The sequence below is a fragment of the Ranitomeya imitator genome, chromosome 10 (genome assembly GCF_032444005.1).
Source record: "Ranitomeya imitator isolate aRanImi1 chromosome 10, aRanImi1.pri, whole genome shotgun sequence".
NCBI lineage: Eukaryota > Metazoa > Chordata > Amphibia > Anura > Dendrobatidae > Ranitomeya > Ranitomeya imitator.
This window is the reverse complement of record NC_091291.1, coordinates 109113276-109133632: the sequence shown is the minus strand read 5'-3', so window position 1 is coordinate 109133632 and position 20357 is coordinate 109113276. Positions and strand designations below refer to the sequence as shown.

General features: G+C 42.2%; 1 protein-coding gene across 2 annotated transcripts in view; it reads right to left on the bottom strand.

The window, feature by feature from the left end:
* The window catches only part of VPS13D (vacuolar protein sorting 13 homolog D), a 292394-nt gene that overhangs the window by 36724 nt on the left and 235313 nt on the right, over positions 1 to 20357 (bottom strand). For both annotated transcript variants that reach the window (XM_069741463.1, XM_069741464.1), the window contains 2 exons: positions 11909 to 12041; positions 10994 to 11189 (listed from right to left, as the gene is read on the bottom strand). In XM_069741463.1, the coding sequence (XP_069597564.1) occupies positions 10994 to 11189; positions 11909 to 12041 (329 nt within the window). The remainder of the gene's footprint in view (positions 1 to 10993; positions 11190 to 11908; positions 12042 to 20357) is intronic.

Genomic DNA, 20357 nt, shown 5'->3' with positions numbered 1-20357 from the left:
TTTGTAAATCCGTCACAATGCGTCGTTTTGCAGAAAAAACGCATCCTGCAAAAGTGATTGCAGGATGCGTTTTTTCCCCATAGACTTCTATTGGCGACGCATTTGCGACGGATTTGCACACTTCGCATCCGTCTTGCGACGGATGCGTCGTGCTTTGGCGGACCGTCGGGAAAAAAAAACCCTACATGTAACGTTTTTTTCTCCCGACGGACCGCTTTTTCCGACCGCGCATGCGCGGCCGGAACTCCGCCCCCACCTCCCCGCACCTTACAACGGGGCAGCGGATGCGCCGGAAAAATGCATCCGCTGCACCCATTGTGCAAAGCGTTAAACGCTAGCGTCGGAATCTCTCCCCGACGCATTGCGACGGGGAGATTCCGACGCCAGTGTGAAAGAAGCCTTAGCCAAACCTTTGACTCTTCAATTTCCATGACACCGATTCCACCAAAATGGGCTCTGACTCCGACTCCACAGCCCTGGAAAAAAGTGCAGGGCAGCGAGCACGATCATTCTGCCGTCACTGGTACAGGCATTGAGCGTACGTGTCCGGAGCCCCATTTTGCGGGGATTTCTGACGTATGCCATGGTGGGGACACAGAACGCAATGTGAAAGCACCCTAATCTGTCATTTACTTAAAAAATAAAAAAAGTTTGAAAAACTATGCTGATTTATCAGTGATCTGGAAATATCATTTGAACACGACCGAATAATTTTATCAGTAGTAATTTGTGGGATTCAGGCCAGTGGGAGTCACTAGCCAATTTCTAAAATTTAAATTCCAAGAGAGTAATGTTGATGTGTGTGGGGGTATGCTCCCCAAATAAGACCACGGTGAACCCAGGCCTGTTCAGAGGACCTCCGGTATTAGAACTGGGCAGTATACATCAGACCCTGGCTGTATGATTTCTGCCAGGTATGTTGCGGCGTTTAAAAGCCGCCAAGGACCGAGCCGCATCGTAGACTGGTCGGACAGGTGAGACCCCGGCAGCTTCTTCCTGCCTGCTGCTCTGTACTGACAAGTTCCTGCCTATACGTTCATGTAGATAAACACTGTAGGGACATAGTGCGTACCAGACCATAGAATGATACTTTTATAAAAAAGGTAAAATACCGGTAGATCCAGGTAATGTGCTCACCTGAGCAAGTTATGTAGGCACTACTCCTATGAAAGCTCAATAACGAAACAGGATTCCCTGTGGCTGAAGGATGAACTCCGCCAGGATGCTTGAAGGAAGAGACAATTCATGGTTTGGGTTGCGTTAACTGAAATGAAAATCCTTGATCCAATAAGATAGTGATTTTTATTCACAACGCGTTTCCATGCTGGACTGATGTCTGGTTAAAAAAAACAAAAGTTTATACGCGTATGTAGGCACAAAACTGTCAATCCAGGGCAGCGGGTGGGGAGAGCAGCCGGTGACCCACCTGTCCAACTAGTCTCCAGTGTGGCTCGGTCCCCAGAAGCCAATTTACCATGTTTTTCTCAGAAATGCTGCAGCGTTTCAGAGTTGAACATTTATGGCCGAGTTCATACAGCCAGTGCCTGTAAGATAATGCCCATGGATCGGGCAGCGAGCATCAGCTGTCAGGTTCCCATTAAATCCCGGATTCTCTATGCCAGCTTTTGGAGCTGCAAGTTTAGGGCTCAGTGGACCTGTCCTGTAAACCAAGTTCTTTCATCTGCTCCTTTATTTTGTTCCTCCCGTAGTTGGACAAATCGTGAGCATATGTATTTCAGAAGGGATATCCTCAGGGATATAGAGCAGGCTGTGTGTGACTAATAATGTCGCTCTGACCACCGGTACATATCCAGAACACTGGAGTGAATGAGCAGAAAACAGAGGAATAAGACTACGCACAAGAGCTTGCTTGCAGCAGCAATGGTCAATTGCACATAGGTCTGCATGGGAAATCTATACAAAAACGGAAATTTTACATGCCTGCGTTTACAAATCTTAGACATGTCAGGAAGGTAGGGGATGAGCAGGCATCATGAGACATGAATCTATACTGAGTTGCCCCTGTAGCTGTATCCTCCCCAAAATCCAGACGTGATCAATGTAAATCTACTGCTGCACCATTAGCGTTGTTAATAACAAAAAGGGACAGAAACAATCTAACACATACAGTACATGTTGTACAAAGCAGCGAGTATCATGAGTTGTCTGCTCTGAACCATGCAGGATACATTTACAGTAGATTAGCACGAGTTATTTCTTTCCCTCGGCATAAATGTAGCATGTGTCACTCCGCACAATGCAGCGGTCTTATTGAAGTGTCCTGGGCTCATCAGGATTGCATTGCGTAAAGAAATGCAGATGTCTCGCAGGTATTTTGGCAACCGTGCTCTACCCTGAAATGTGGTTCCACCGTCATGTGGGGTTACTGGCTGAACTCTGCCTGAACCTGAGCAGTATATCATTTACAGTACACACAAACAATTGTGCTATGATCACCTGCTTCAGACGGAGGGTTCAAAGTAAGTTCGTGTCCCCGCACACCTTTTCCCTCCTCCTTCACAGTACATTTCCTGAAAACAACCAGAGCAAGCCTTGGAAAGGACAAAAAAATGATGGAGACAACTATAGAGGCCGGTGCTACACCAAAGCAGCCACGTAGACCTGAAGATCCTGGAACCAAGGATGGTAAAACATGGCCCCAACTGGAGAAAAAGTACTGTACTGGCAGATGTGATCACACTGGAACTGTATACAACATAATTTTGCAAAGCGGCCCACCGGAGGATTCTCCTGTTCTCCAGTGGGCCAGTCCAAGCTTGCCACCGACAATCTCCACTGTGCTTCTCACACACAACATGTTGGTGAAATCTATGGAGAGAAATTCCATAGCTTACAACCATACTTGAAACTTTAGAAATGGCCTTTTGGGAGGGAAGTGCATGCAAGAAAAAGCTTAGTATTTCACATTTTAGCCAGGCCCCTTTTACCAGAATAAAATACTCCTCAACACCTCTTTCATAGCTTTTTCATGATCTTTCCATAGAAGGAACCTTCCGGAGTTTTGGCTTGCTCCTAGGAGATTTCCAACTCTTCCGGGAGGTCTAACATATTTCCAAATGCCTCCTGGAGGTTTGGAGAGGAGGTCTTAGGTTAATCTCGGTTTTCAGTTTGTTTTTTTTCTGGCAGGTATAGATAACACCAGTTACGGTATATTCACTTTATTCGCTTCCCCAAGAATATTCAGAATAAAAAAAAAACTAAATAAACTTCAAATTCTTTCCATGCCATTCATCATAAAGGTTATTTTATGTCATACACCCACCCACTAATGAATATATTTTAATTGAGAGCTGCACTTTAAAAAAACCCCAAAACTTTGCATAAATCAATAGTACAGAAGGATATAAGAATCTTTGTAATATATCTTTTCAGAGGTAGCAACTTTCTTCTCCACTTATGAGCCACTTCTTTCCCCGCCTCCCTGCTTCTTGAACTCACTATACACTGAAAACAAATAGCTAAAATCTATCATGCTTAGACAATGAGGACTGGACGCTCTCTGTGGTGTCATGTTACACAAACCATTATAATCCATGGAAAATGGAGGCGGAGGAGGAGAAAGGAGCAGAGTGAGGAAACAGGCAGAGGGAGACAGAAACATGGCAGTGAGCTTTCTAACAAGTTTACCTCACTTCACTACTGGATTCATATCTACACTCATCATGATTGCTCTATAATTTCCTTCATGCTACTGATGCTAGTCTGTGTAAAAAAAAAAAATCCATGGAAAATGGAGGCGGAGGAGGAGAAAGGAGCAGAGTGAGGAAACAGGCAGAGGGAGACAGAAACATGGCAGTGAGCTTTCTAACAAGTTTACCTCACTTCACTACTGGATTCATATCTACACTCATCATGATTGCTCTATAATTTCCTTCATGCTACTGATGCTAGTCTGTGTAAAAAAAAAAAAAAAAGCAGGAATCTCCCTCAGAGAGATGACAGAAGGTAATCTCCTTCCATCAGTTCAGAGTGGATTGAAAATTCAGAGATCATGCAGAGGGTCAAACTGGTAAAAACGTAGGATACAAGTCATATAATGGCTGGAAATAGTTTTATTCCACAGGTAAACACACGACAGCTCATTCCGAAAAGTTACTTGAAAGTACAGTTCCCCAATAAAGGGATTACCGTCTTAGGATATTCCTTATTGTGTGAATTGGTCAATTTCTTAGCAGCGCCTCCATAGGTGAAACGAAGAATTACATATAGCACAATAAAAACAATGGACGGTCAGTTTAATGCATAAACGTGCTGGTCCTCCAGAGTGAGAAAGAATTATTTGACCGCTCTGTGCTCTGTGGAAAAAGGGCCTATTTATTTGGTTTGAAGATGGTTGTGTTTATTTAAAGGTTATGTTTCACGAGCGGTGATCACATTTACAACATGTATTTCTTTATAAAACATTGTCTCTTTCTCCGGAGAAATATCGCTCTTAAAACAACAATCTTAGACGGCGATGAAATAGTTTCGGATGAGTTATGTGGTTCTGATGTGTTAAAATGTTTTAAAACAACTTTCATATCAGCGAATCTTTCAGCAGCTCCTGAGGTCTGAGTCACTAGGCAGCTAACGAGGACATGATATAAGAAGGATTTATGTGCGTTACATTTTAAAAGTCCACAAGAAATTCTAATCTGATGCTTTTTACACCTATTCTTGACATTTTGCAGCTTCCATCTAACGCGTAAAAATGATTGTGGAGCAGAAATTATGAATGCAGATCCTTTTTTTTTGCCTTTACTGAAAAGAGGAAAATATTTTTATAAAATGTCTTTTTGCATTTGCTTCATGACCCTGATGAAGCCTGCAAAGGTGAAACATGCTGAGAATGCTCGTTCTCTATTTTAATAGCGTTTTGTTCCTCTGATTATTAGACATTACAAAATAGGATACCACCCCTGATGGCTACATAATGGGAGGCCATCCTTGTGCTTTACGCTAGTTATACAATTTGAGGCTATTACAGCTATACACCTATGTATCCACATACATTACAATGGAATGAGTCAACTAGAAGAGCAACGTGACTGCTTCGGATATATTCAATCACAGATGGGACCAATAAGGAACACATTGTAATTTTAAAGTGCACTTTACATATGATTTGCACTAGTTATTTGTATCTTTAATTGAATAATTAAAAGTTATTATTTGGGACTGCCTAAAATGGGATTTTTGGCCGTTGGTTATTGGATTTAAAAAATGTTTCTCCAAATGGGCTCTTATGAAACTCGTTAAAGGAAGAGGACAACATAAAATGTTATCGAATTGGCTAAGAGCTCACATGATGGGGGAAAACTACCTGAAATATGCACGGTTAACACAATTAATAGGTGCCTAAGGGAAAATTATTTTACGATAAACGTCTAATAAATAGAATGTGTGCATTTATTTAATAAAAAGCAGGATTACCGTTTTTATGCTTGAAGTTTTTTTATTATTCATATTGCTCACATATCCACTTCTCAAGATTACATAAGTGAATATTCAACTAGGGGAACAACCTTATCATAAAAAGGCTTTCAGTTTACGTTAGGTATTTTCTTCCATCTACGCTGGGACGACTATTCAGACAAATGCCAAGATTTAAAAGGGTTTTTTCCCCGTGTGCTAGTCTAAAAGGTAAATTGACTTACATTATCCAGAATATGGCATCTTTCCAATAATTACACAAGGGTCAAAAGTCTTTATTTTAAAGGGTTATTCTCACTAGCTGTAATCAGGAGTACACCGCTCCCTTGCCCCCTGACTTTCTGCTTGCCAAGGGGTGGTGTGGCTCCTGAAGATTTACATGTTTTCAAGTAGCACTGTATAGCAAAGGCTTGCTAAGTGCTGCATTCACAGCCTAAGAGATCGGCCACTTTGGACTGCCGGTAGTCTGGACAGCGAACAGTAATTCTAGAATTAAAAATCTTTCCGAGAAAAGTAAAATTGCTTATTTGTTCGAGAAAGCTGTAGTTTTACCCATTCATCATTTTGAGACAACCCCAATTCCAAAAGTTATTTCTAACAATAAAGTGTCTTCCTACCTTCAGAAATCAATTAAATCAACCTGAAATCTACATTTTCTCTCATTAGAATGAAGCCCCTGTACTGTCCGGCCCAGGGGTTTGCATTGAGACTTTACTTGTCCACTGTGCCTGCTAATCCCAAGCCCACCAGGAACTTGGTGAGGACACTTTCCTTTACAGCATGTTGCGCTTGGTTGTGTGCTTTGTATATATTTTTTTGTCTGTCTTCAACTAATTATGACATGGACGGTTACCGATTTACCGATTTGAAAAGCTGTCATGCAATACCACCTTTATCCTGCAGTAGTTGCTGCAGGTGAAAAGTTCGACTGTCCATAACTTCCTCCATCTAAAGCTTGGGGTCTCCGAAGTCGAATCTACAGCACTCAGCCGATCGTTGTATTCCAAAAAGGTAACTTTCAGGTTAGTTGCATTAGCTTAATAGTTGTGAATATAGAGTACTTTAAAATGCACCAAATATTGGATCCTTACAGCTTATAAGATCTTGCAATACAGTATAAAAAATAGAGAAAATATGGCTGAATCAACATTGTCCCAAGACAGTTATTTTATTCCAAAAAAATATAGCTCATTTTATTTTTCCACTCACAGGAAATAAGAAGGTCGTCTACTCGGGCTGTTATGAGAAATGTATGATTCTGTACTTCGGAGGATTGGGGAATATTTAAGAGTTTAGCCAAACAGAAGGAAAAGTCTTTTTTTTAAATAAATTATGACCCTTCCGAAGCCTTAAAAAATGCAAAGCGGTAATTGTGAACCACAGATATCGCATAGCCTGCCTGGTGCGGAGTTTACAACCCTTGCCATAAAGCTAACGCCAACTACAATATGCCATAAATAAGGCTGTGACTAGTCCTCGACATTGGAAGGTAACAAACTATACAAGATAACAGAAGATATTTTTGTGGACTTGACCACAACTGGTTGTTATTATGTCAATTGATTCTAAAAACCTTCTCTTGTCCTTATACAGACTGTCTAGGACTTTATCCTTAGGATACATCATCAATGTGCGATCGGTAGGGGTGCGACACCACATTGATCAGCTGTTCCCAATGCCAGAACTGCTCGGTTGTGGAGCTGCACAGCACAACTCCGCCAAATGTACAGCAGCAGCTGGGTAATGCATACCGGCTCCCTATCAATAACGGGCAGATGTGCAGTAACTGGCAACGGCCATTATTCTGTTGACAAAGCTATGCGGGTTAGCTCCGCACCTGAGCAGTACTGTATGGCGATGGCATCAGGAACAGCTGATTAACGTGTGTGCCGGGTGTTGCACCCCGACCGATCAGATGCTGATGACCAAACCTGCACTGAAATGGCAGCTATCGACAATAACAAACAGTTGTCGGTGAAATGAACGGTCAAAAAAATCCAATACTGGTTGATAAGCTTTAGAAAACCTATTTTCAAATTCCATATTGTATTGTGGTACCGTGTTAGCCAGAAATATCGATGTGAATACTTTTCTGCCCAATGATGACAGACGTATTCTGGGAGTGATACCTTTATTGGCCAACCAGAAAATAATATGTTTGCAAGCTTTCAGAGCACAGAGGCTCCTTCTTCAGGCAAGATTACAGATGGAATCTGTATCATCTGTAATCTTGCCTGAAGAAGGAGCCTCTGTGCTCTGAAAGCTTGCAAACATATTATTTTCTGGTTAGCCAATAAAGGTATCACTCCCAGAATACTTCTGTCATCATTGGGCAGAAAAGTATTCACATCAAATTCCATATTAAAATGTTTGTCCAACGTAAACGTTAGTAAGGACATGGATGAGACAAATTAACAAAATCTGGCTCACTGACTCCAGAGCAGACTACTCTAGCTCATCCTTTAAGGCGCCCATACACATTAGGCTAATGTTGGACAAACCTGCTGATACAAACAGGTTCAGTAGACTGTGTAATGATACACATATGCCAGTACCCCAGAATGGTTTTCCTTCCTCCATGCAGGGTCGCCGACATACTCATCGCCCCGGCCGTGATCACTGCTTCTTGTATCCCGATGGCGCACCTAGTGAGCGCTGCCATGTTCTTAAAGGGCCAGCATGTGCATGTGCAAACATGCCCCTAACCAATGGCTGGGAAGCATCTTGTATAAAAAGGCACCCTCCCCAATAGGGAGGTGGCTAAGCAACATTGAGTTATTAGTGAGTGAAGTGTGCTACTAGTGAGTTCTTAGGTCCCCGTCAGGCCAAGTCCTGAACCCGAATCCCTAGTCCATATATGACCAGTGCCTGAACCCCATCCCCTGGAAACTGTGTGGCCAATGCCTGAAAATCGTCCCCTGGTCTGTGTGGGGCCGGTGCATGAACCAGCTCACCTGGTCCTTGTTGGTCAGTGTCTGAACGTGCACTCTGTATATCCGGACTGCTAAAACTCTGAATTCAGTTCTATCTGTGACTACGTGTCAGTATCCGTTCTGCCCGGGAAGTATTCTGAACGGAGACAGATTTCGTGTCACCGAACCTGACCCTTGGGCACTACCGGGGACCTTCTAGGAGTGGTGCCTGGTGGCTACCTGCAGCTCAAGTCTGACTCCACCATCAGGAGCTCCTGTGAACACCAGGTAGCCGCTTAGCTACACCCCTTCCTAGTTAAGTCCGGCCCTGTGGCACAGAGGGTCCACAAACCACTTGCCCCAACTGCATGCATGACATTTAAAGTGTATGGGGACGCTCACCGACTGATAGTTGAGTAAGACATTGATTGCACATGTCTGATTTCATACAGCCGATTGCGTTGTTCTACCAAAGAGAAGCTAATGGACAACATGTCAGTCAGCCGGCTAACATGTCATTTAGCCAAACGAGTGCTCCTGTGCATGGGAGAGTCGGCTGAGATGGCTGTCGGCCACCTAATGTGTATGGCCAAATTTAGTTGCCCCTTGACAACATTTGTTTTAACCCATGGCTAGCCACACTTTGTAAGATGTCACGCTGTGCAGTACTGCAAGCTGCATCTCATACCTAGAAAGCCCCCGTGGTAGAAGAATCTAAAGACCCACCTCTGACTCCACATAGAAAAACTGCTGGGAAATACATTTTAATAGGTGGTTGGGCAGATTCCTTTGTGTTTTATGTGAAGCACATTGTTGTTTATTTTTTATTTTACTGCTGTGAGGTTTACGTTGCTGCCAAATAAACAAATGTAGAAAATGTGCTATAACCAGACAATTTTCCACTGTAAACTTTGTACTCTGTTTGACTCTGCTGTGGAATGTCAAGAGTGGGTTCTCGCTTTCAGTCGGAGCCATGCTTGTGACTAGAAATGCTATTTATGTAAAAAAAAAAAAAAAAAAAATCTTGTGTGACATTTTGTAGGCCCTGTGGGCACTTTATAAATCAAGCTGTTAGAAAACAAGAAAGGCCTGGCAGCATCGGCCTTCTGTGAGAGAGAACAAAAAATGACCATGGCTTGACAAACAGCGAGCGGAGCCAGCAAAGAGTCATTTGGAGCAGCATTAGAATTGGATTCCAAACCACACATAGCTGAGCAATGAATAAATGCCCCGGGGGATTACGGTGCAGCTCTGCCAAATGAAGTTAAAACACTTTGTTGTCCTCTGTTTCCCACCTCCCCGTAGGATCCTGCAGTCATTTCGATTTCTCGTTCCTTCTCACTAAATGTATGTGTGTGGTAAATATGGATGTATACAGCAGAATCAGTGAGCCAGTAAATACATGGATGGAAGTGGGCTTTATGGTACAAACTTAAAGATATCCGTCTAATTAGATCTTTGCCTCAACATCGGATCCCTAATAGCAACTTCCGCCATGAAATAATTATCAATGGAGTTGGTACAAATCAATTCGTAGGACCAGTTTCATAGGCTACGTCAGTAACCTGTGACCGCCTGATGGGAGCCCTGAGGACCTCTTCCTCCCTCCCGGCATCCCCACCTCAACTTTTGATTAGTGCGCCTAGTGCGATGTCATGCCGCAACGATGACGTTGGGCCAGGATGGCCATTCAAAAGAATAGCAAAGAGGTAGGAGACAGTAATCAGGACTCCTGTCCGATGGCCCAAGATTACTTATGGGGTCGATGGACTGGGTCTTGCAAATTGATTATAGTCTTCAGCAATATTGTGCCTCTGAAGTAGGTTTGCCACCGCTAAATTGTGACCAGTCATGGGCCGGACATTACTAGTTTTAAAGTTAAATTCCACTTGGATTATATCTATGAATGAATGCAAGATCTCGAAGTTTAAGAGGAGTTATGTACCCAATTAGGTCAAATACAGTCTATACGAAAAGATGCGACTTGTTTGATATCCAATTAAGAAGTAACCCATCAATAGGACTAAAGTGATCCAGGCAATATGAGTAAAGCTGGACATTGACCATTCATTACATTTTTCTTCTTTTGAGATCTTAGAACCATAACGTCGACATCTTTTGTCATCAAGGATCCAATGGGTAATATTTTTTCCCATCTTAATGAAACCACATGCATTTACCACCAAAAGGAAATGTGTATAGGTGGGGAATAAGTCTTCCTAATTGTGGTGGTCGATGAATGATTTGTCCATTTCCCACCTTGGTATGGACCCCACACTGAGTTCTTGACTGCTTGGTCAGAAAATCCTTCCATAATAATGTGTTATTGTGAGAATCATTCATTTTCTTATCCCTACATAATCTGATTCTAGAACCACGTCTTGATACAGGCCTAGAATATTGGACAACACATTACCTCCAGGTTAAAAACATCCCACTGGCTTTGTACCACGCAACTAATGTTGATCAATGCTATCTATCTTGGCATATGAGGAGGCCTCAATTGAGAGAGGTATTTCGTCACTTGTGGCGGGATTTCCTCAAACTTGTAGATATACGATGGCTACAGCACAAACTTAAAAGGAGGTAATACAGGTAAAGCAGTGTGGCATGTACACATTTGATTGAATGATCCTGGTGGTACTGACCTGTGCCCGCTAAGGGTGGCCGTATCTCTCACAGCTTGAGCAGTTTCAGATGCAAAATCCAAAGCACCAGCAACAGGTTTGGTGACCGTTCCCACTAAACCTTTTCCTAAGCCGGAGATGAAACCGCTGACACCACCTTCATTTTTGACACCTTCCACAGTGGAGGTGATTACACTCGTCAGTCCACCAATAATTCCTGAAGAGGAAAGAGTTTCAAGCAACTTTAATAATGTGGCAAAGTACATAGAAACTTTATGTGCACTATATTCCTTTGGTTCAACTGTTATGTACAAGTATCTCAACTATGGGATGCCAAGGACAGGCTACATAAGCCAAGAACGCAAACGGCTCCATGACCCCAACTAAGAAATTTCACAACCAGACTGCGCCCCAACTGATCATACATTCAATCCTAAAACTATCTTAATCATTCAAGGAGTTGTCTAGATTTAGAAAATAACATGTCAGATTCCTTCCAAAAATAGTGCCACACCTGTCTATTCATAAGGTATTACAGCTCTGCTACAATGAAGTACTGGAGGGCGAGGAGCCTTTTCTTTTTAAAGCAGCCATGTTTTTCTAACCTTGGAAACCCAATTTTATTCCTTTGAATATCCTGACAAATTTGATGGACAAGATGTTTCTGTAGTCTTAGAAAAAAGACCTTCGGAATCAAGAGAAATAACGATCTGATGATCAAGGAATAAGTCAATCACTATGTACGGTGGGTATATGGACGACTTAAAAAAATAATGAATATACATCTAAGGAGAGAAAACTGATTGGATTTTGCAGTTGTGAACCGCAAGATTATTATAACTTGGAAGCTACTTTACAGCTAGAAGGAAATTGCAATTTTAGATATTTTTTGACAATAGTTCAACTGTACATTCGCACAATTAAATACGATCATACCGTGAGCAAGTCCATGAATGCCAGCGACCAAATGCTCTCCACTGGTTGCAGCATGATATCGGATGTATTCCCTCTCTGTCTGATGTCTGTTGTCCATAGTCTTTCCGAGGCCATCAGAAAGTGTTCCTGCAAACTGCAACAAGGAGCAAAATGTCATCATCTCTCCAATGTAAGGGTTACATTGTGATGTTGGGTTTTGCGCTTGGAAAAAAAAATTACAGAGCTGCCTGTCACTCAACAAGATGGTATAATCCCAATTTCTATACTGCAAGATAACAGTGCTGCTCAACGTAGGAACTAGAAACACCCAGGTGGTCTTTTGGGCTTCGCTTAGAAGTTAAATTGACTCATGTCTTAAAGGGGTTCTCTCATTTAATAAAATGTATATTGGTATGGTCGTGGGTGAAATCTGATGTTTGGGATTTCCACTAGGGATGAGCGAACGTGCTCGGATGAGGTATTATCCACCATGCTCAGGTGATAACCGAGTGTCTTCTGCGTGCTCGAAAAATATGTTCAAGTCTCATGGCTGTTAGACAGCCACAACACATGCCGGGATTGCCTAAAGGTACCGTCACATTTAGCGACGCTGCAGCGATCGAGACAACGATGCCAATCGCTGCAGCATCGCTGTGTGGTCGCTGGAGAGCTGTCACACAGACATCTCTCCAGCAACCAACAATGCCTTAGTCCCCGGGTAACCAGGGTAAACATCGGGTTACTAAGCGCAGGGCCGCGCTTAGTAACCCGATGTTTACCCTGGTTACCAGTGTAAATGTAAAAAAAAAAAAAAACACTACATACTTACATTCCGGTGTCTGTCGCGTCCCCCGGCGTTCTGCTTCCCTGCACTGTGTAAGCGCCAGCCGTAAAGCAGAGCGGTGACGTCAGCGCTCTGCGTTACAGCCAGCCGGCGCTGACAGTGTAGGGAAGCAGAATGCCAGGGGACGCGACAGACACCGGAATGTAAGTATGTAGTGTTTGGTTTTTTTTTTACATTTACACTGGTAACCAGGGTAAACATCGGGTTACTAAGCGCGGCCCTGCGCTTAGTAACCCGATGTTTACCCTGGTTACCAGTGAAGACATCGCTGAATCGGCGTCACACACGCCGATTCAGCGATGTCTGCGGTTGATCCAGCGACGAAATAAAGTTCTGGCCTTTCTGCTCCTACCAACGATGTCACAGCAGGATCCAGATCACTGCTGCGTGTCAAACACAACGATATCGCTATCCAGGACGCTGCAACGTCACGGATCGCTAGCGATATCGTTGTTAAGTTGTTCAGTGTGAAGGTACCTTAACAGGCATGTGTTGTGGCTGTCGAACAGCCATGAGACATGCAGCTGCGAGTGTCTGAACATATTTTTCGAGCATGCCAAAGACACTCGGTTAGCACACGATCATGCTTGGTTAACACCTTATCGGAGAACATTCGATCATCAATACTCGCTAAAAAAAAAAAATTGCTGCATGTTGTATTTGCTTGAAGATTTGCAAACTTTTTACATTTCTGTAGAGTTTTTCAAAACTGATAAGAAAAATGAGTGAGATTACGTGGAAGAGGACAGAGCCGCCATACTTTCAACTGTGTTGTATCAACTTTACAAGAAATTGGTGCCTACTGTAGAGCAAAGCAAAATGGCTGCCCATTGCAGGTGTAAATTTACATTCCTGGCGCAAGTACAGACAAAAGAAGGCCACATTTATAGAGAATGTAGTTTTCTTAACACATTTGTAAGATATTACTCCAGTGCATACAAGTTTACAATAGTGTACAACATGCCAGTTCTAGTTTTAAAGGGAAACTAGAGGCTGAACACCTGAATTGGTAGTCGACCTAATATTGGTAGATGGTCTCCTAAGGACCTCCATTAGCCAAATATGCGGTCCTTTAACTAAAATAAAGGTCCTAAGTTGGACATTACAGGGTTGTATCAGTAGAGTGTGGTCCCTTGTTTGGGACTGCCATCAATCTGATGGAATAGAGAGTGGCTTCAAAGAGAATCTCACTGGAGGCCCCGACACATTCGCTAAATTGCATGGGCAGCCAATTGATTTTTGTGGAAGTAGCCATATCTCTGTAGAGAACATGTACACTTGCTGACGAGAAGCCTACGGATCACAGCTGACTGGCAAAATATGGGCAACCTATAGGAGTAACATAATGTGAGTCAAGTAAAATCCTCACAAATATTCACTGGAAGCTAGATTTGGATACTATAAGGCTATGTGCACACGTTGCAGATTATTTGCGGTTTTTTAGCGTTTTTGCGCTATAAAAACGCTATAAAACCGCAAATAATCTGCATACATTAAGCATCCTATCATTTTTAATGAAATCTGCAACTTCTGTGCACATGATGCGCGTTTTTCCGCATGAAAAACGCATAGCGGAAAAATAATGAACCTGCTCATTAATTTTGCGTTTTTTTTGCGGTTTTCCCACTGTCTAATGCATTGGGAAATGTCCGGGAAAAAACGCACAAAAAACGCATGCGGTTTTCTTGCGGAAATCTGGCAGAAATGTCCGGATTTTCACAGGAATTTTCTGCATGAATTCCTGAACGTGTGCACATAGCCTAATAACTTCTCTGGTATTGCTCTGTCCTGACATCCCTTCATTTTTGTTGAATAGGACAATTCCTTGTATTATCATAATATCTATTCCTTGATATTCCAGCCAGCATGGCCTGTCTTCCTTTAAGGAATGCTTACCTCTAGGTGACCCCTACTATCTTTACTCACGGGAATCACTCAGTTTTGTTTTTGATTAAATATGAAATAAGAAAAATTCCCACAACTCCAGGATTTCTCGAACCTTTATTTATATCCTTGTATTCAAGGAAAAGTAAGAAGAAAAATTAAAAAGCTCTACTTTTACATTGTGAAAATTTTATATGGATATGACCATGCAACACAACACCAGAAAAAAAAAATGTGTAAATTTTGTAAATAACTGAAGTTTAGCATTTGGCAAGGGGCTTTCCTCATTTAGGATGCGGATATCAGTTCACCATATACCATTCTTCTGTAAGGACATGTCGATGTGATCCTCGCAGATTAATGAACCTTGCAGGCAGGGGAGTAATGACTGCAGCTGCAGAGGTCGTGATCAGGCCCTTCAGGGTTAGGGACCCGCTGACAGCAGGGTAAACTTCAACTGGATGTACGTTCTCGGACGCACATTCAGCTGAAGTGTATTGTGGCACAGAGACATGTCAAATCTGTGCGCTGCAATAAACGTTGCCGGACAATCAGAGGGAAGCAGGTATTGACGGCGTGCACATGACTGCGGGTGCATAGTAGTGAGATTATTCGCTCCTATTGCTTACATGCTGAAGTTAGCTGCCGGCTTCAGAAGAGGACGCAGCATGATGGGGGAGCGGAGGGAAGGTGAGTAGAATAATTTATATTTTCTATACCAGGATAATGGACATATAATGTATAATGACAGATAATGTGTAACTAATGGCACGATATAAGCGAATACAATAAATAACAATAAATACATGTACCAGGATAGGCCCTGGATAAGCGACATATATACCAGGATGGGGGATATATATACCAGGATGGGGATCATATATATCGGGATGGAGGACATAGGACTCTAGACTCTCGAGGCAGATGCAGGTGCCACTGGTGGGATCTGTACCTACTATATATTTTGTCATATTCCATGCCTAAGCCATAATACAAGAGATAAGAATACACTTAACCTATACTATCGTGAGTATACATTTTAATAGTTATTATATGATCTTTCAAAACCAAACACACTGTCTATACAGTAAGGCACTAACTAGGTATCTGCACTCTTCCAAAATTTTAAGAAAAAATTGATATATATATATATATATATATATATATATATATATATATATATATATATATATATATATATATATATATATATATATATATATATACATATACAGTGGGGCAAAAAAGTATTTAGTCAGTCAGCAATAGTGCAAGTTCCACCACTTAAAAAGATGAGAGGCGTCTGTAATTTACATCATAGGTAGACCTCAACTATGGGAGACAAACTGAGAAAAAAAATTCCAGAAAATCACATTGTCTGTTTTTTTAACAATTTATTTGCATATTATGGTGGAAAATAAGTATTTGGTCAGAAACAAACAATCAAGGTTTCTGGCTCTCACAGACCTGTAACTTCTTCTTTAAGAGTCTCCTCTTTCCTCCACTCATTACCTGTAGTAATGGCACCTGTTTAAACTTGTTATCAGTATAAAAAGACACCTGTGCACACCCTCAAACAGTCTGACTCCAAACTCCACTATGGTGAAGACCAAAGAGCTGTCAAAGGACACCAGAAACAAAATTGTAGCCCTGCACCAGGCTGGGAAGACTGAATCTGCAATAGCCAACCAGCTTGGAGTGAAGAAATCAACAGTGGGAGCAATAATTAGAAAATGGAAGACATACAAGACCACTGATAATCTCCCTCGATCTGGGGCTCCACGCAAAATCTCACCCCGTGGGGTCAGAATGATCACAAGAACGGTGAGCAAAAATCCCAGAACCACGCGGGGGGACCTAGTGAATGAACTGCAGAGAGCTGGGACCAATGTAACAAGGCCTACCATAAGTAACACACTACGCCACCATGGACTCAGATCCTGCAGTGCCAGACGTGTCCCACTGCTTAAGCTAGTACATGTCCGGGCCCGTCTGAAGTTTGCTAGAGAGCATTTGGATGATCCAGAGGAGTTTTGGGAGAATGTCCTATGGTCTGATGAAACCAAACTGGAACTGTTTGGTAGAAACACAACTTGTCGTGTTTGGAGGAAAAAGAATACTGAGTTGCATCCATCAAACACCATACCTACTGTAAAGCATGGTGGTGGAAACATCATGCTTTGGGGCTGTTTCTCTGCAAAGGGGCCAGGACGACTGATCCGGGTACATGAAAGAATGAATGGGGCCATGTATCGTGAGATTTTGAGTGCAAACCTCCTTCCATCAGCAAGGGCATTGAAGATGAAATGTGGCTGGGTCTTTCAGCATGACAATGATCCAAAGCACACTGCCAGGGCAACGAAGGAGTGGCTTCGTAAGAAGCATTTCAAGGTCCTGGAGTGGCCTAGCCAGTCTCCAGATCTCAACCCTATAGAAAACCTTTGGAGGGAGTTGAAAGTCCGTGTTGCCAAGCGAAAAGCCAAAAACATCACTGCTCTAGAGGAGATCTGCATGGAGGAATGGGCCAACATACCAACAACAGTGTGTGGCAACCTTGTGAAGACTTACAGAAAACGTTTGACCTCTGTCATTGCCAACAAAGGATATATTACAAAGTATTGAGATGAAATTTTGTTTCTGACCAAATACTTATTTTCCACCATAATATGCAAATAAATTGTTAAAAAAACAGACAATGTGATTTTCTGGATTTTTTTTTCTCAGTTTGTCTCCCATAGTTGAGGTCTACCTATGATGTAAATTACAGACGCCTCTCATCTTTTTAAGTGGTGGAACTTGCACTATTGCTGACTGACTAAATACTTTTTTGCCCCACTGTATATATATATATATAAAAAGATATATAGCACATTTCAAAATATTTCTATTTGCACTTTTTACCCCTGCTGAGCACTTTCAGTGAATAAAGAAAGAAGTTTGTTCACAAGTTCATTGAGATGGATCTTCTTCTGTTTTGTTAGAAAAAAATATCCCAATCTCTGATGATCCACTGGGAGCACCATCCATTATCATCAAATGGAAATAATATGGCACCATAACAAACCTGACAAGAGAGGGCAACCACCAAAACTCTCAGCCCGCGTAAGGAGGGCATTAATCAGAGAGGCAGCACAAAGACCAAAGGTAACCCTGAAGAAGCTGCAGAGTTCCCAAGAAGAAACTGGAGTATCTGTTCATATGAAAAACACCATCCCCACAGTGAAACATGATAAAGGCAGCATCATGCTGTGAGGATGCTTTTCGGTGACAGGGAAAATGCTCTGTTTCGAGTGGAAGATGTATGAAGCAAAATACCAGGATATTCTTGAGCAAAACCTGTTTCATTCTGTCAGTGATTTGAGACTGGGACGGAGGTTCACCTTCCAACAAGACAATGACCCCAAGCATACTGCTAAAGCAACACGCGTGGTTTAAGGGGAAATCTGCAAATGTTTTGGGAGTGGCCTGGGCAAAGCTCAGACCTTAATCCAATGGAGAATCTGTGGTCAGACTTGAAGATTACTGCTCACCAGAGGAAACCATCTAACTTGAAGGAACTGAAGTAGTTTTGCCTTCATGAATTGGCAGAAATCCCAGTGATAAGATGTGAAAAGCTCATATAGATTTATCTAAAGCGACTAACAGCTGTAATTGCCGCAAAAGGAGGCTCTACAAAGTACTGACTTTAGTTTTAGGCGGATGAATAGTTATGCTTTCAGTAATTTTGTCCTACTTGTTGTTTCACAAAAAACAAACAATCAAACAACTGTTCACCGTTGTAGGCATGTTCTTTATATGAACTGGGGTGAATACTTTCGCAAGTCAGTGTATAGGCTGGTCTAATACAGGATGCATGCCCCGACCATGTCCTCTGTGGTGTTTCAGCAGCTTATATGCTGACCGCTCTGTGACTTTGTTCTGAAGCAGCTGCCATGTTTGGTATTTCATAGCTGAAGCCTTCTGTGACAAGACTATTTTTCTTAGGACTTCCAGAACCTATGTAGTATAAGATAACTACGTTACTGCATAACATTCCTATACGCTTCCAGAAAGGTTACTCAGGGGTCGTCATGTGTAAGTGATGTTTGCTGCTGACATTTGTACATTTTAACGCATCGATCATTTTATTCCCATGCAGCCTTGCCGAGTGCTACAGGTCTGGATCCTCCATTACTAAAACTGTCCCGAGTTACAGAAGAATCCATTTCTGAAACAAACAAGCAAGAATCAAGCATTACTCGTGGGAATGACACCTGTGTGATCTTAACGGGTCAGTGTGGCTTTTGCCGAGATTGACTGTTGCTCCTAAGGATCTGGCCATACACTTTAGATAGCTGTCAGATCAATGTTCGTCCATCAGCTACTTCTTTCACAATTCCCCTGACCACCATGTTTGGATTATGTTTAAGTCTCAACAGGGAGACGGAAATAAGTGGCCATCAAACGCCTTTCTGCTAAATTCCAATGTGCCCAATCCTTTTTCTTCCCATAATTTGACCTTTAGTGTTAGATTCTCTGCTTGTGTGCAATAGACATCACAATCTGATAATACATAATAACGATAGGAATGAGCCCATCATCTGCAGTTACAACCTTGCAGCAATGGCTCTTGCTTTCGGACGCGTTGTGCACGGTGGGTGAACCATATTCTGGGAAGAAATTGCCATTTTTGTCCTTGCTTAATATCCTCTAGTAGCCACTTGAGAAGTGCACGTTGGACAGCAGCCATGGATTGTTGTAAGGGTCATGCTCAGGTTTTTCCAATTAGAAATACAACATTCGTTTTAGGTCCTCTAAATCTAATTTAATGTATTTTGGTGCATTCTGTCCTAAGGTCAGGATGTTCTCCGGTAGCTCTGACCAAAACACAGGCATTGCCACACAAAAATAACCTCACCGAAACAAAAGCTACACTGTTTTCCCAAAAGATAATCCGCTAACACAATCACAAATGCTTCATTTTAGCATGTGCTTTGTTCCACAGTAAAGATAGAAAACATGCATCCGTCCGCCATAACATTGAAACCGCCTGCTGATGTTGGGTAGTTCCCCATTGTGTCACTAAAACAGCTCTGACTCATTGAAGCATGGACACCACCAAACTTCTGAAGGTGTCTTGTGGTATCTGACACCAAGAGGGCAAAAGCAGATTCTTTGAGAAATGATCTATTTTGCAAATCCATCCCAAAGATGCTCGAGTCAGCAGAGATCTGGGCAATTTGGAGGTGAAGTCAACACCTTGAACTTTTTGTCATGTTCCTCAAAACATTGCTTGACTATTTTTGCAGCCTGGGAATGCTTATTGTCCTGCTGAAAGAGGAAAGATGGAGAGCCCTTAATTGCTTCAACAAGCTTCTCTTCTTTCCATAGTACATCATAGGTAAACAATGCACATATCTGAGACCTGTAAGAGAAAATGTGATTCACCAGACCCCATAGTCCAATTATGATGCCCACGAGTGAATGGTAGGAGAATTGAATGGTGCAGTGAATGGTGGACTGGTATGCGTCTGTTCCGCTCTATAAGCACCAACCTAAAATGGACCATGCACTCTAACATCCTTCTTCAGAAATCTGTGCTATAATAGTTCTTCTGTGGGTTCAGAAACCCCAAAAATTCATTCCTTAGTGAGGAAAAACTGGAAATGACAAAAAGCGAGGAAGGGTGCTATATGAGTATAGAATTAAGGTAGACATGCACAATTGTGCTCACCTGGTTGGGTTGTGTGCACACAACCACTG